A 17,813-nucleotide genomic window follows, 5' to 3' on the forward strand; every position below is an offset into this window, starting at 1 on the left:
AGAGGAAAAACGCGTTCGTAGCGCTATAATTTAATAGTTAAAAACGCACGAACGCGCGTACGTAAACGTTCGCGAAATAAAAATGGAAAAATGAAAAAAAATTTCTATCATCATCATTATCATCATCTGACGATGACGTCGTCGACGACGACGTAACATAAAGAAAATTAAGTAGGCGTGGCTTGTCACCGTGTAGACATACCGCTTTTCCGATTTATGTTTTTTTTCTCTCCCTGCTCCTCCTCCTCCTTCCTCGTCTCTCCTCCTCCTTTTCGTTACCCCACCGCCCTCCATCGTTCTTTTTTTTATTTTCCTTGTGTTTTTCTTTTCCTTAAACAAGGCCTCGCTCTTTTTTTATTCCCTTTTTTTTTCTTAGCAGTTTAGTTTCTCCATTTTTACCTTGTTCTGATTTTTTCCCTTTTTTTTTTTTTTCTTTTTTTTTCTTTCAACCCTAGATTTCAATTACTTCTTATTTACTTAATAATTTTCTTCTGCTTTTTTCTTTTTTTCTTTCTTTCTTATTATTCTATTGTTTTTTATATTATTCGCTGTCGTCGTCGTTTTTTCTTTTTTTTTTCCTCATTTTTCTTTATTGTTTCGCTGTTGTTGTTGTTGTTGTTGTTTTCGCTGTTGTTTATTATTTTATTGTTGTTTGGGTGTGAGAGACATTAAATGATTTTAAATTTGTTGTCAATTAAAGAGATTATTTGGCATTAAAAAAGTTTTCTCTCACCATTTTGTTATGAAAAAAAAAAACATGTTCATGAAATTTAATTTTTTGTTTTTTCTTGGGTTCCCTGGAAAATTATTTGTTTTGGAATTATTATTATTATTATTTTAAATAAGGAAGGAAAAATTTATGATGTGACGTTGATAAAATATTCGATCGTTTAATAAATTTTATTTAAAAATAATAATAAAAATCATGGAAAAATTTCCCAGGAAAAATAATTTTTGGTTTTTTCCGGAGGAGTTTTTCCTGAGGTTTTTTTTCTTATGATTGAGGAAAATGTCGTAATTATGTGATAACAGTTTTAATGATAAGAAATGAATAAATTTGGAAGAAGGAAAAAATTCGAAAATGTATACATGAAAAAAATTTGGAAAAAAAAAAAACGTTTGAAAATTTTTTGCTGTTGTTGTTGTTGTCGTCTGCAAAATCATTTACGAAAAACCTTTTTTCCTTTTCTAACAAAAGTCTAAATGGTAAAAAAAGAAGAAAAAAAAAGGTGAAAAAATAAAGAGTTGACCTGGAAATATCGATTTCAAGTCACCATTTTTCTTTTAGGAGAGGGAAAGAGAAATAAAAATAAAGAAAGAACGATAAAAAGGTAAAGAGAGAAAGAGAGAGAGATAATAAAAAAAAAGAGAATTTGGTTGAGCCAGAAAAAAAAGGTAAAGGGGAGCAAGGAAGGAGAGGAGGACATCGGGGAAGAAGAAGAGGAAAAAAATAAAAAACCTTAAAAAAACAAAAGAGAAAAAATTTAATGAAAAAACATGGCACGACAAAAAAAAAAAAGGAAAACGAGAAGAAAAAGGTGGTCGTGGCAGGAGTGAAAGAAAGAGAAAAAAAAAGGATAAAAAAAACGTGGAGAAAAAAAAAAATTGTTAAAAAGCTTTTGTATAAAATCTAACCGGAAAAGACCGCGAACCCAAAAGGGCAGAAAATTTTATAAACCTGTGACAAGTGTAAGCCTTTTTCCGGGAATGGTTTTTTTTCTTCCCTCCTTCCCCCCTCACTCTCTCTCTCTCTTATTCCCTTCCTCTCGATTTAAGCAAAAAAAAAAATTTTCTTCGATTTTTCCAGAAAGAAAAAATGAAATAGGTTTTTTTTTTTTTTATACATATAAAATTTTCCTCCAGAATGAATTGACAACTTTAAACCCATCAAATAATCCTCTCTGGACAACTGGAAATTCCTTTTTTTTTTTACCCTTCGACCTTTCACTTCCGTTTTATCCTCCTCCCCCACCTCGTGTATTTTTTCTTTTTTTATGTTTTTTAAATAATTTTTTTTTACGTAATTTTTATTTTTCTCCAGTTTTTTCTTTCTCCTCTAAAATAAAAAAATTTTTTTATATTCTAAAACTCTCCAGAAAATTCTAGAAGAAAATTCCAGTCTGTTAAGTTAATTAAATTTGGAGAGAAAAAAAAAAGAGAAAGAAAAATTTTTTAAAGAAATTTTTAAAACATAAAGCAAGAAAGTTAGAGCGAACGGCGGTTTGTCTGAGTGTTATCCGTTCAACGCAAAAACAAAAAAGAGAGAGAGAGAGAGAGAGAGGAGGGGTGAGAGGGGGTTGGAAAAGTTTTTGGTGACAAAAAAAGGGAAAATTTAATTTAAAAAGTCTTTTTAAAATCTTGTCCTCAAAAAATTTTAGGGAAAGTTTTTTTCCTTAAATTATTATCATTATTATTAACGTGTAAGAAGAAGAAAAAAAAATGTCGGATATGAAAAACGTTCGTCGCGAAAGTTGTTACAAAAAAAAAAAAAAATTTCATCCCTTAAAAAATAATATAGGCGAGAAGTGAAAAGAAAATAATAAAATTTCAACAACAACAAACAACAACCCCTCATAAGATAAAAAATATATTGTGTGAACGGTTCGAACGAGTCCAGTTGTTTTGACCATCGAACCGAACGTGTCTACATTGAGTTATTGTGACATTTAAACTTAGAGGCGGTCGGGTGTAAAATATTTTTCCTTTTTATTTTCTTACTTTCGTTCGTCCTTTATTTTGGATCTACTATCACCATCCCACTCCCCTACCCTTCTCCCCCCTAAAACAAAATCGACTTTTAGTTTTTCCAGTCCGAATGAAAAGAAAGAAAGTTTTTTTTTTTTTAAAGGGGGGGAGGTTTTGTTACTTTTGTTAAAAAAAAATTAGAACGTTGTTTTTGTTTTGTTTCGCTTTTTTCTCTTATTCCCTTCCGTCCTCTTTCACCCTCCCTCTCGCTTTTCCTCTGACGGGGGGGGGGAAATTATTTCATTGACTTTCCAATTGTGTTTCGTTTTTTTTGATAAAGAGATAAATGTATTTTTAAAACGAAAAAGACGAGAACAACAACTGGAATAAAAAAACTATGAAAGAAACTAGTTGAATTAAACATAGTGATAGAGAGAAAGAGAGAGAGAGGGGGGGAGATACAAGAGAAATAGAGAAAACAGAAGAGAAATGGAAAGAAAATAAAAGAAAGAAATATAAAGTGAAACAAAAGAGAAAATGGAAGAGAAAGAGAGATGGATAGGGAGGGAGATACAACAGAAATAGAGAAAACAGAAGAGAGAGAGTATAAAAAGAGAGAGTGTATGAAAAGAGTGAGAAGAGAGATAGAAAAAAGAGAAAACGATAGAGAGACATAAAAAAATATAAAAAAAGAGAGAGAGTGAAGAGTGTGAAAAAAGAGTAAAAAAATAGTGAGATGAGAGATAGAAAAGAAAGAAAACAATAGAGAGAAAGGGAAAAAAGAAGAGAAAGAAAAAAAAAGAGAAATAGAGTGATAGAAAACAGAAGAGAGAGAGAGCGAAAAGAGAAACGAAAAGAAAATAAAAGTAAGAAAAAGAATGTGAAAAAAAAGAGAGAATGGAAGAGAAATGGAGAGAGTGAGATACAAGAGAAACAGAGAAAACAGAGTGAAGGGAGAGTTTGAGAAAAGAGTGAGAAGAGAGATAAAAAAAGAGAGTAAGCAATAGAGAGAAAGAGAAAAAGAGGGAGAAAGAAAAAAAATAAAGAAAAAAAAGAGAGAGAAGAGAAATAGAGAAATAGAAAAGAGAGAGTAAAGAGAGTAAAAAAAGAGATAGAAAGATAAAAAAGAGAAGAGAGAGTAAAGAAATAAAGAACTAGAAGAGAGAAGAGAGAGAGAGAGGGAGAAAATAAAGAGACAGTAAAGAGAAGAGAGAGAGACAGTAAAGAGAGTGAAAAGAGAATAAGAATAGAGCGAGAAGAGAGATAGAAAAAAGAGAAAATTATAGTAAAATACGGAAAAAAAGAGAGAAAGAAAAAAGAAAGTGAGAGATAGATAAAGAGGAATAGAAAAAAGGAAAAACATAAGAGAGAGAGAGATTTAAATATAAAATCCCTTTATTCGTATAAATAAAAAAAAGAAAAATGATTAATTTTCCATAGGCATGAGCTTGAAATGATTTTACCTTTTAATTAATAAATTTTTTTTTTTTTTTATAAATTTTCTCCTAATATGGCGCTCAAATCTTTTTATACAAAAAAACCTTTTCTAGCCTTTTTTATCCTTTTCACATAACCTTTTTCCGAATAATAATAATAATAATAATAATAATAAATCTTTTACCTCTAATTTTCCTTTTTCGTTAAAACGAATCAAAAATTTTGAAAATCCTTTTTTTTTTTTTTTTTTATAAAATTATCCGTAAGGTAAACATTAATAAATTTTCATTTTCCGGGTGCTGTTGCCGCTGTTGTTATTATTATTATTATTATCATTATTATACTTATCAATAATGATAAAAAATAATCTTGTTCTGTGGTGAAAAGGATTAAAATTTTTTTTGGAAAAGTTGAATGGGAGGAAAAAAGGAAAAGAAAAGGCGGGAAAATATTTTTTTTTAAAATTTTCCTTAATACTAAAGATTGTTGTTGTTTGTTTTTTATCATCTGCTGTTGTTGCTGTTGCTCGAAAAAGAAGCAAATTAATATATATAAATAAGGTAAAAGTAAAAAGATGTCAAATACTAAAAAATAATAAATATAGAATGAAAAATAATTTTATTGGAATGGAAAACGTGGTTTGGAAAAAGCATGAAAACGTGGGAAAAGAAATATGAAGAAGAGAAAAAGGAAAGTTGGAGAAAGAGAGAGAGGAGAGGCGCGGAGCGGGGAGGAAGTGGGGGGAAGGAAAAGGAAAGGAAAAAGAAAAAGGTTTGAGTTACAAAAAGGCAAAATTAGTAGGAAAATACTAACCACGTTTCCTCGAATTTCTTGTTGTTCCTTCTCTTCTATCCTTTTTTCCACTTTTACTCTTTTCCCACCACCACCACCACCGCCATTGCTACCCCCACTACCCCCCCCCACGCCACCACCACCACTTTTCATTTCCTTTTTTATTCTTTACATTTTCCATGTTATTTTCCTCTTATTTTTACCTTTTCCTCCTCCTTTCTCCCTCTCTCTCTCTTCTCTCTTCATTCTTCCTTCCCCGAGCCTTTTTGCCATTTTCTCTTGAATCTTTTGAGGTTTTCATATTTATTTAATACAGCCTTTTGATTCCTTTTAACCTTTTCCTGCCTGAATGTGTAAAATATCTGATTTTAAAACACTCATCGTTTTCTCATTTTTTTTCCAAACAGCACGAACAACGATAAATAAATTATTTTCCTCTCTCTTTCTCTCTCACCCCCGCCCCTCCATCTCTCTTTCTCTATCACGTACAACAACAGCAACTACAACAGGAAACGTAGACAAAAAAATTAATTAAAACAAGAGGAGAAATTTTTATATAATCATTCGATTTACGATTTCGTTCAAGTGATTTGATTTATTACTTTTTGAGTAACGACAGGAAAATCAACAGGACGACAGGAGAAAAATTTTTTTTTTCGTAAAAGTTGCATGTATGGGACCTTATGAGAAGGAGAATGAATTGAAGCGAAGAAGAGAAGAAGAAAATTGTTGTAACATTCTAGCGTGTTGCTGTTGTTGTTGTTGTTGTCAATAAAAAAAAAGGGAATTAATTTAAGTTAATCGATGTGATATAAGTTAATCAAACGTATTGTACGTGTCATCTTAGAATAAAAACAATTTACGTTATAATTTTAGTTTAAGATTACGGTTTGAAAATAGGTTAAGTCTTGCGTCGTAGAGTTCATGTAAGGGATACATGCGCAAGGGATGATTTTCCAGGTGTCCTCGTTCGCACTGAGTCACTGGGATTAAATAACTTAACCATTTGATCTGGATAATGTTCTTTATTTCAAAAACGAGTACCTATTCATGTGTCGCTGATAGTACATTCATCATGGCCTCCATCATCATCCCACACTTTTCTCTCCTCATTCCACACACACACATAAAAAAAAACCAACCAATTTTCTTTTATTTTCTCTCTCTCTCTCTCCCCCCTTTTCCCTTATACTTTCCTGGACCATTTTTTTTCCTTTTTCCTTTCGTATTATTATTACTACATTTTTTATTAATACTTTCACCGCCATTTTTTTTTTCACGCGTTATTCGTTCGTTTCGGTTCGTTTTTTTTATTTAATGATATCATCTGATGATGTGAAATTTTCTCTTATCAATTTAAATGATAACGAATCGATTTGAAATATATATAAAAAATTGGAAAAATCTTAATGAAAAATTTATAAGGGGGGGGGGGACGGGGAACGAGAGAGAGCGAGAGAGAGAGAGAGCGTGAGCGTGTATATGTGTCTGGAAAATGAAAAAGCCAGAAGGCATAGGAAACTGTTGATGATGATGATGACGATGACGACGACGACGACGATGATGATGATGATGATGATGATGAGGTAAATGGAAAACTGTGAGAAAGTTACACATGACGAAAAACTGAAAATCAAAAGATTCCAAGGGTGGTAACTTAATTACCGCCAGAGGGTTCAACCTCTTTTAAAATTCTCTCTCTTTCTCTTTCTCTCTCACTCTCACTCTCTTTCTCTTTCTGACTCCATCATTTTCTAGAATCAACCGACCTGTTCGATAAATTTTCATTCGATTCCTTTAAGGCTATGATATCCCCCTCCGATTCTATTTTCCATTTTCTGACACTTATTTCCATTAGCTTTTAATAAGGCGAGAATTAAACAAAAACGGACTCGAAGGGTTAAAAAAAAAAAAAAAACTTCCCCCTCCTCCCCTTTTTTTTTTTTTTCATTTTCTATCGTCTCCCTTTTTATATCAATCCATAGCTTAACTGGAGAACAAAATTATTATGGAAAGGAAAAAGATGGTGAGGAGGAGGAGGAGGAAAAAAGGGAAGAAAAAGAAAAAGAAAAAAAAAAAAGAATCTTCGTTTCCCACTTAATTTTTTTTTTTTTTTTTTCAGATTTTCCGATGAAAATGTTTCTTTCCATCATAATAACTTTCTCTCTCTCTCTTTCTCTTTCTCTCTCTTCTGGAAAACTTTTTTTTATAAATTCATTCATCGATTGATTAAATTTTCTTTCTTTAGTAAAAAGTTAACAAAAAAAAATGGATGAAAAAAATCTAAAAGGCAAAATGGAAAGGATAAAATTTTTTTTTGTCGTCTGCTTTAAATATTATTATTATTATTATTAAATGGCAATTAAACATTAAATTACCGGAAGCGGAAACGACGTCACACACACGCAGAAAAATAAAAAAAACATTTATTTATTTGGTCATCACCATCCTTTTAAAAACGAAATATTTATTCATGCGAAAGAACAAAGAAAAATTATTCGGTATTAAAATTTATATTATTATTCGGTAACGACAAACGACAAACGACAAACAGTCGTTTGTTACCTTTTTTTTTTTTTTTTATTACAAAAACAACTTTTATTAATTTCGTATGATTTTAACAAAAAAAACAAAACAAAACTTTTTAATTATTTAACTTTTTCTTTTTTTTTCTTTTTTTTTTTTTTTTAGAATTACTAACATTTTATTACTCCTTCTCTCCCCTCCCTCCCTCCTTCTCCTCCTCCCCCCAATATTATTTCATTTAAAATTTAAATAATTTATATATATATACGAAATCGTTTTTCCATCAAACCGCACAAATACGTGACGTCTTGAATCTTTACATGTGGGTGTATACCACCCCCCACACACACCCCCACGCGTGAATTTTATATAGTTTAATAATAATAATGATGATAATCGATAGAATATTTTAATTCGTTTTATCGTCAAACAAAACAAACAAGAAGAGAAAGAAAAGAAAATAACAAAAAAAAAATTAAAAACAAACAAATCGGGAAAATAATTTTTCTGTTTTTTTTTTCTCTCAAGGCGGATTTCCGGTCAGTTATTTTGATTTCGTAATAATAATAATATTATTATTATTATCATTATTGTTTTTTTTTATATTACGTCACACATGCCCGGTCAAAGTATATATATTTTTTTTGGAATAAAATGGATAATATTTATTAAAAGATTGTTTGAAAAAAATAATAATAATGGTCGCTCAAAGGAATTTTTTTTTTTTTATCTATGACAAATAAGGGATGAAAAAATTTTAAAAAACGGGGTTGGATTTTTTTTTTTTTAAAAAGATGAAGAAAATGATTTTTTTTTAATGAGGGATGAAATAACGTCAGCATGATATGATTAAATGTAAACATACAATCGGAGTGATAAAAATTTTCATGTTATGTGAAAACACATACGAACGAATTGGGGGGGAGGTGGAAGGGAGAGAACCCTAAGAGGGAGGGGGTGTGTGTGTGGCAGCCATTAAAAAAACAGGGAATTGAGAAGGAAGGCAAAAAGGCCGTTTCGTTCTGGAAAAATTTGTTTACACATTTCCAACAAAGGTTTTTGTCACGTTTTGTAAACTTGATATGAATATTTTCCGAATATTTTCAATTAACATAAAAACAATTTTATTTTATCAATTATATCATTATCAAATTGTCTTATCACGATTTTATCAAAATTCCCCCCAAAAATAAACCCCCTCCCCCATTTCGGATCGTTTCAAATAATAAACAACAACAACAACAAGAACCGTAAAAATTTTGTATTAATAATTAAATATAAAAACAATTCGATGACGTTTACATATAACGCCTTTTATAGCGTAAATTATAGCGCATTTTATAGCGTTTATTTATATAATAAACAAAAAACAAAACACAAAAAAAACGCGTTTAAATAATTATTCTTCAGTTAAAATTTGAACTGGAAGACAAGAAAAAAAAAAAACTGGACAAAATTTTCAATTAATAATAATAATAATAAAAAACGTTCGCACCGGAAACAATTACATAATTTATTAATTTCAAATGTGGGGAGAGGGTAGGGGGTAGAAATGGAAGGAGGGAGGGTGGAAGAGGAAGGGGAAAGGGAAGGTTAGGATTTCCTTTACTCCTTCTCCTCCTCCTCATTCACTACTTATGTTATTATCTCTTCTTTTCCAGGTTTTAAATTTCTTTTCGATCGTAACGATGCCATTCTCGATGATGTTTCGTGTCTTACGACGCATGCGCAACACGATGGTAATTTAAATGAATCCGTGTGAGGTTTTCCATCCTCCCCTATGGCGACCAATCTTCTTTCAATGTATTTCTGTTTGCAATAAGGTACGTAACCCAATGGAAAACCTTCCGTTAAAGTGCACCTATTTCCAGGATTACTGGAAAAAAGGAAAAACGTTTTTATTCGTATTTAAATTCCTTTTTTTTTTTTAAAATATTTTGACTCACAGGCAAACTTCGACCGTGACACCCTGAACGTAACGATCTTGATTGACGACAAACAACCATTTGTCATCTTTGTTTTTAGCAGCTCTTGGAAAAACAACTTCCTGTCGTATCGGACATAATGAATTTTCTTCCGGTGCGTGAATTCTTTCCGTTATGTTCGGATCGCTTATCTGTTGATGATGATGATAATGATTAAAGTAATCGTAACCGGGGGGGCAGGAACCGGGCGTGCGGGGGGTGCTCAATCACTCACCACGTCTTTACCAAAAAAATCCCTAAACATGGCTCCCTCTTTTTTCAACACTTGATTTATGTATTCTGTGGGATAATCGTCGCCGACATGTTCGCAATACGTCGTTTTTTTACCACATTTTATACCTCTCGGAGTGAATTTCTGTCTCGGGTACCCACCATCCGGAAATACTATTTGACTATTTTGATGATTCGGTTTAGACGGTCTCACCCTTTTATTATTATTATTATTACTACTACCACCCTTTTGATTTGGATTTCTCGATGTTTTTTCCGTCGTCGATATCGCATTCGTTCCACCTAAAATCATTATCATTATTATTATTAACGTATTAAAAAATTAATCGGGTTTTTCTGGTAACTCCTCAAACCTTTTCTTGTATTTCCTCTTCGGAAATTTCTCGAATTATTTTCAAAATTTAGGATTTTCCCTTGTCCTTTTTCCACATCATCATCATCATCATCGCCATCGCCATCGCCATCATCGTTCATTTTAATTTTATATTCGTTTTCTTCACCCCCTCCACCGATTCTCGAAACTTTTTCATTTTTTCTATTAGCAACAACTATTTCACAATTAACACGACTAGAATACGTTCTGTTGTTATTATTATCATCATTTCCGGTTTTTTTATTATCGGATCCTGTGAAAAAAAGAAAATTATCATTATCATCGCATCATCATAATCACGGTAATCATTTTAATTATTCGTACCTGAATATTGTAAGGCTTCTACGGGTATCATCGAACGTACGTCATCATTTCCCTCTTGACTTCGACTTGTTTTTTTTATTTGTGACGTCATTAATATATCACCAACGTCATCATCGTTATTTGAAGCGCGTGTTGTAAAAATTTCAGGTACGCCGACGATTTCATCCCTTCTTCTTGTCGTTCCTTCTTCGAAAATTGGAAATCTTTGAGATTCTTCATTTCCGGTCTTTGGAATATTTTTATCCAAAATCGAACTGGAATCTCTCGTTCTTTGTCTTACATCGTAACGTTCCGATTCTCTCTCTCCTATCCAAGTCGAATAAAACGGTTCGGTGGGGAGACAATTCAAAACGGTTACCTGGAATTAAAAAATGGCGAAAACTTCAATAATAATAATAATTTTTATTTATTTTTTATTTTCAAAAACTTCGATTTGAATGGGAGGGAAAAAACATTTCGAAAAAAAAATTATATGCAACAAACAAACAAACAAACAAACAAACGTTTGTTTTAAAAAATTACACGTACGTAATAATTTTTTTTTTTTTTTTTTAATTGTTAAAACGAAGCCTTATTTGAATTTATTTAAATAAATCATATAAACAAACAAAAAAACAGGTTCGAAAATTGAAAACTGAAAACAAACAACAAACGAGAAAAGCTAAAAATAACTTTTTTTTTTTTTTTTAATAAACGCTTAATAATTACTAAGACAAACTTGTAGTGAGGCGGGTACACGGCAACAATAATAAAAAAAAGTGGGATGACGTCATGGTGTTTACGTCACAACATGGCCGTGACGTTCGAATACTAACAAAAAGAAAAAAAAATTTTTTTAAAAAGATTCGTTAAAATTGACAGAAGCGACGACAACCAACCACAACGTGTTAATATTTTTTCAATATTACTTATTTTCACGATGCCTAAAATTGTTAACCTTTGAACTTTGACCTTCGCATTTGAAAAAAACATATATATCGCACCTCATAAGTAAAGTGAGTAAAAAATGAGAAATCGACGCGAGAATCGAAATCGAAATCGAAAAAAAAACTCTCGATCGAAAAAATCGATCATTATTATCATTATTATCATCATCATCATTATTATTATTTTTATTATTGTTAACGTGATTGATCGACAAGCTATAAAAAAAATTTTTTTTTTTTTTTTTTGATTAAATTCAAAACCGGAAACGATAATAAATTGATTTAATGGATTAATTAATTAGGTAATAATAACCACGATAATGATAATGATAATGATAATGATAATAATAATAATAATAATAATAATAATAATAATAATAATAATAATAATAATAATAATAATTAATCGCTTTTTGATTTTTATTTCGCCTCGAAAAAAAATTTTTTTTTTTTTATTACTTTTTTAAAGTTTCTAGAAAAAGTTATCAACACCTTCCGGCATTTTTTTCTGTTAGATTTTCAGGGGCCGTTCGCGACGATGGCGCGTGACGTCACATTAATTCCTTCCCCCCCCTCCGTCCATCTCTTCGTCTTCGTCGTTTGTTCGTTAATTACTTTCATTTTTCAAATATCATTTCAAACGTCCAACAAACGCATTCCGTTGTGTTGGTTTTTGTTCTAATTAACATAACAAATAAATTTTACGTAAAAAAAAAAAAAAAAAAAAAAACATTCGAAAACATAACCGAATACGTAATGAAAAAGAAACAAAATTTCCCAATCGAAACAATCGTACCTGATTTTTAAAAAAAAAAAAAAAAAAAAAAAACCTAAAGAGAGAGAGAGAGGGCGTGGGTGGGTGTGGGTGCGTGCGTGCGTGCGAGTGAAGAAAATTCCCGATTTTCCAGACTCCCGCGTATCAAACGAAACGAGAGACATGTTTAAAATTTTCAAGGTCACTGAGATTAATATCATCTTATCACCACGCGATTAAATTTTTACCGGATTTAATTAATCAATTAGAGAATTTTAAATACGTAAATAACTTTTCCTTAACGACTCCGAAAATAATAATAATAATAATAATAATAATAATAATAATAATAATAATAATAATAATAATAATAATAAACCGTTACGACCGTGTTATTTTAAACAAGAATTTTGAGGATCATCATTTACCCTGAAAATTTTCCTCGTTTTTCTTCTTTTTCTTCTTTTTTTGAAAATCTCTTACGAACCTCACAAATCGAAACGATGATCTCTCGTGACCTTTGACACGATTCCCCTCCCCCCCATTCCCCTCCCTCTCTGAAATTTTCCATAACTGATCGAAACGAGTCATTTTACGTATGCGTTGTTATACTTATTCGACAACAGTTAAAATTTCTGCAAGTTTTTTTTTTTTTTTGCACCTAATACCTGACACAAAAAATTAAGAACGCAGACATTTTTTTTTTTTTTTTTTATACCAAAAACGACTTTAAAAAAACGCGTATCAAGGTAATAAATAATTAACGATCGATCGTTCGATCGATCGAACGAACGAACGAGAAAATAATAATAAAAAAAAAAAAAAACCACGAGAAACGGTGAATCCCCTCGTTTAAAAACATTATTATTATTATTATTATTATTATTATTATTATTATTATTATTAATTAATTAATACTTTTTTTGTAATGAATAATAATTATAATACGTATACACACACACACACAGGTAAAATACAACGCGGTAATAAAAGTAATAATAATAATAATAATAATAATAAACGTGATTAAAACGTCCTCGAAAAAATTTTTAACGTATGGTAATAATAATAATAATAATAATATTTCGAGGTCAAACGCGGAAATAGTAAAAATAATAACAACTCGAATATACTAAATAATAATAATAATGATAATAATACTTTCGGTTATGTGTATGAAAATATTTATTTATAGAAAATAATAATAATAATAATAATTTATAAATAAATAACGTGGCGAAAATTAATTAGTGTGTGTGTGTGTGAGTGAGAGAGAGAGAGAGAGAAAGAGAGAGAGAACCTACGTTAACAATATTTCAAGTGCGCGCGTGTGAGTATGTAAGTGCGTTCGTGCGCGTGTAACCAGTCCTATCCCGTCAACGTATTATATATATATATAAAATCGATAAATAAAAACGCGTAGAAATTTTTTTTTTTTGGGGGGACCGTGAGAGGGGAGGGGGGAAGATCTGCCGGGGGGGGAAGAGTTGCATAAAACATAAATAATAATAATAATAATAATAATAGGAAAGTTTTTATTTATTTTGTTTTTTCGACACGAAAATGTTATCGACCCGTTTGAATCATTATCGATACGATTAGTTGTTGTCGTGATTTTCGATATATCGATCGATTAATCGATTTTAATTTTTTTAATTTTTTTTTCCGAGAATAAATTAATTATTTACGTGAAATGGAAGATGGCGGAGGGGGGGAGAAATCGGGTTCGTCCTTCTACTACCCGAACTCATCCCGTTACCATCCTTACCTAATCTTTCGTCTGCTCTTTCCTGGAATTTAAAATTTAATTCCAGGATGAATTAAATTATAATTAAAACCGACAACAATTTTTTTTTTTTTTTTAATGCGAGGTCGTTTTAATAAAAAAAAAATTTACCTGTAAATCTATTGCATATATAAAATCGATAAATCGATATAATAATGATTACGTAATAAATAATTAAATCGTTCGATATTAAAATACAATGTTGGATTTTCACGATAAGAATGTTGGCGAAACTGATTGATTTTTAAAAATAATAATAATAATAATAAATTAATTACTTACCAAATGAAAAAAACAAATGAAATAATAATAATAATAATAATAATAATTTAACAAATAATTCGAATTCATTTTTTTATATATAAAAATTTTTTCACTTCTTTTAATTAATTATTTACACAAATTATTTATTTATTTATTTATTTATTTTTTTCTATTGACACGATGTTTATTCGCCACATGAAAAATTCATTCATTTTCTTTTAATTTTCTTTTTTTTTTTTTGTCTTTTTTCTAATATAAAAAAAAAAAAAATTTTTTTCCTCATTTTTGGCAATTTTCACTTTGAACCTTTTAAGGATTTTATTTTAGGTTGTTCTACCCCCTGCGGAAATAAATGTGTGGGAGAGAGAGAGAGAGAGAGAGAGAGGGGGGGGGGGGACGATGGGGAAAGAGATGAAAAAAAGAAAAAAAAACAAACATGGCGGGTGAAATGACGTTAAGGAAACCGCGACAAAAAATTAATGATTTTAACCGCAAAAATTATTATCATTATTATTAGTATTATTATTTGTAAATATTTAATTTCTAATGTTACGAAAATAATCGATAACGTACGTTTGTCCGTATGCGGCCATAATTAAAAGCCGTTTTTCAGGTTTTCATTTATTCCTTCCTTGAAAATCATAATTCGACGAACGTTATTACAAAAAAAAATTTAAATTTTCTTTCTCTCTCGCTCGCTCGCTCACTTCCACACGCTCTCTCTCTCTTCCTCGCTCTCGTTCTTTCTCCTCCCCGTCTTTCTCTCGCTCTGTATTTCCTCCCTTTTCCAATCGTGATCGTTTCCCTCCTCCTCCTCCTCCTCCTCTCACCGCCGTCTCTGTCTTTTGTCTCTCTAGCTCATTCCCTCTCCCCCTCCCCTTCCCTCTTCTCCTCATAACCCCATCCACCCCTCTTGTCTGTCTACTTCGACAAGGAGTAAATCGAATCGATTTTATTATACGTAAATTACAATTCATTAAAATTTCGATTAATCGATTCTCGCGAGATTCGCGCCAACGATTGTGGGGTGAAGGAAAAGGAGAAGGGGGAGGGGAAAAAGAGGAATGAAGAGAGAGAGAGAGAGAGACAAAGTCAGCAGTGGCCACAAAGGAAATAATAAAAAAAGAGTATATGAATACGTTACGGAAAAAAATTTGAACTCATACCGATTGATTGAATGATTGATTGATTGAGTGATTGATTGATTGATTGACTGATTGATCGTTTTTAAAACGTAAATTCTTTGATTTTTGGTACGCTCACAAAAAAAATATTTTCACTTAATTATTATTTTAAATTTCTATCAAATACTTCCCTCGGGGTTTGAAAAAAGTAGGGGTAAATAAAAAGAGGGGAAGTCGAGGAGGAAGAGGAAGAGGAGGTGGCGGAGGAATCGTTAGAAAAATTCTTAGAATTCTAATAATAATGATAATAATAATCGAATAATTTGTCGAAATTTAACGGATTTTCACTTTTTTCGTTTCGTTTCTTTCTCTCTCTCTCTACCGTACCTGGAAAATTATCTATTTTTCTCCAGTTTTTATTTAATAAAAAAAAACGTTATTAACGAACCTTTCGTTCACTTTTTTCTTTCCCCCCAAAACAAAAAAAAATCGCGGGAATAATAATAATAATATATGTCAACTAATATTAATAATAATTTTTACGCATAATAATAATAATATTCCGTAATGATTTATTTTTCCAGGTGCGTGTAGAAAAATACCCCAAAAAAAAAGAAAAAAAAATTTTTCCAGACGAATTTTAATATTAATAATAATAATAACGCGACGACGCGGGACGTTTTAAACGTTACAACCGGACGACTACTGTCAAACGTTTCTTTTTCTCTCTCTCTCTCTCTTACTCTTTATAAGATTCCATGTTAATAATCGCGTACCTTACTGCAGAAATTGCATTATGCAGAAACGATACCTTTTCAAATCGTTTAACGTTCGTTTATTTTCTTTTATGAATTTTTTTTTTCCTTATCATTCCCGTTCGTTACGATTGATAATACAAATCATTATTATTATTATTGTTACGAATCGAACGTTGATTCGGGTGGTGGTACGCATACGAAAAGTTGTTCAAAAAAAATTCAAAAAGTTCGTATAAAAACGACGCCATTTTTTCAAACCGCAGCCATTTTGGTATAAATTACATATCGCGCAAACTCGCGCGCCATCATCGAACGATGACTTTTTTTTTTTTTTTTTTTTGTATTTGCGGTTTCCCGCAATGACAAATGAAAAAAAAAAAAATGATTTGTTAAAGCGAACGCCTAAAATATATATAAAATAAAGGAAGAGTAATAATAATAATAATAAAATGCAAATTTTGTGCGTTTCGTACGCCGCGCATTTTTTCAAAGTACGCATGCGTGCTTTTTTTCAAATTACAAATCTTTTGTTCGTACGGTGACATTGCACGATTTATTATTTCGCATTTGAAAAAAAAAAATTTTTTTGCAAATCATACGGAACGTTAAAAGATTTCGGCAAAGTCATTCCAATAAATCGCGGTAAAAAGAGAGAGAGAGAACAAACGAAGTTTTCCGATCGCGACAAACGAACAAACAAACAAACAAAATAGAAAATTTTTACAAAAGCTCGCCCTTTTGTTTTCTTTTCGTTCCTTCGACTATTACACTGACGTAAGAGATGACGTCACACACAAATGCGACGAAAACCTTTTTCAGTTGCAAAAAAACACCACCGTAGCGCGACGATCGTCCGTTCGGGAAAAATAATTTAACATTTATTATCATTATTATTATTAACATCATGGCCGCTAATTTTTTCAATATTCTTATAAATAACCTTTTCGTAACCTTTTTATACATATTTAAGGTACAGGTACAGAATTTTAATTATTCGTTTTTCAAAAAAATTTATTTTTACCGTTATAATGAATGGCACTTGTAATTTTTCTCATTAGGTTCGGAACAGATTCAAAAGTGTAAAAACGATCGATGACGTTATAAAACCTAAACAATGACGTCATCAAAAATTAAATAATTAAAAACGACGACGACGAGAAGTAAGTTTTTATTCGCACACTTATTATTGTAATTAACCCCCAGGGGAAAAATTAAAAATAATTTTTTTCAATTAATAATAATAATAATCGATAAAATCAATTATCGATTGGTATTTATATCGATGATGATAATGATAATAATAATAATAATGATACTTTTACTTTCATTCAGGTGTAACCATGGAAGAATCTAATCAAAAACGAGTCGATTACATTTAATCAAATGAAAAATCATTATTATTATTATCATTATTATCATTATTAATTTTGTCACGTGGTTAATTCCAAAAAGGCAATCAATTCATTTATATATTTTTTCTCCAGTAAATCCGGTTTCCAGATCGGTTAAGAAAAATTCGTTTTCATAAACGCGCGCCTACAAACAAAAAGAAAACTCTCGAATGGGGGTTTTCTTTTGGGGGGGGGGGCGAGGGGGATCGTTTCGATAAATCCTCATCATCGTCATCATCACCGACGATTATCATTATTATCATAATAATGATGATTTTTCTAATAAAAACACAAAAAAAAAAATTTTTTTGTATTTTCAGCGACGACGACGAGGACGATGACGCCACCATCGCCACAATTCACAATATTTATGACGTCATAAACAACTCGCATCGAATACTATAATATATATATATATATTTATGTATAATAAAAAAAATATACACAGTACATTTAT

The 17,813-nt window shown here is 30.8% G+C and overlaps 1 protein-coding gene across 1 annotated transcript; it reads right to left on the reverse strand.

The window, feature by feature from the left end:
• Positions 1-9,075: 9,075 nt before the first annotated feature.
• Phum_PHUM596260 (uncharacterized protein) lies at positions 9,076-11,341 on the reverse strand (the record flags this gene model as incomplete). The annotated part of the gene is made up of 6 exons (XM_002432593.1): positions 9,076-9,316; positions 9,387-9,556; positions 9,640-9,938; positions 10,010-10,282; positions 10,354-10,711; positions 11,291-11,341. The coding sequence occupies 6 exons, from the start codon at positions 11,339-11,341 to the stop codon at positions 9,076-9,078; spliced, it is 1,392 nt and encodes a 463-aa protein (XP_002432638.1).
• Between the last annotated feature and the right edge of the window lie 6,472 nt (positions 11,342-17,813).

This window comes from Pediculus humanus, genomic scaffold (assembly GCF_000006295.1).
Source record: "Pediculus humanus corporis 1103172108315 genomic scaffold, whole genome shotgun sequence".
Taxonomy (NCBI): Eukaryota; Metazoa; Arthropoda; class Insecta; order Psocodea; family Pediculidae; genus Pediculus; species Pediculus humanus.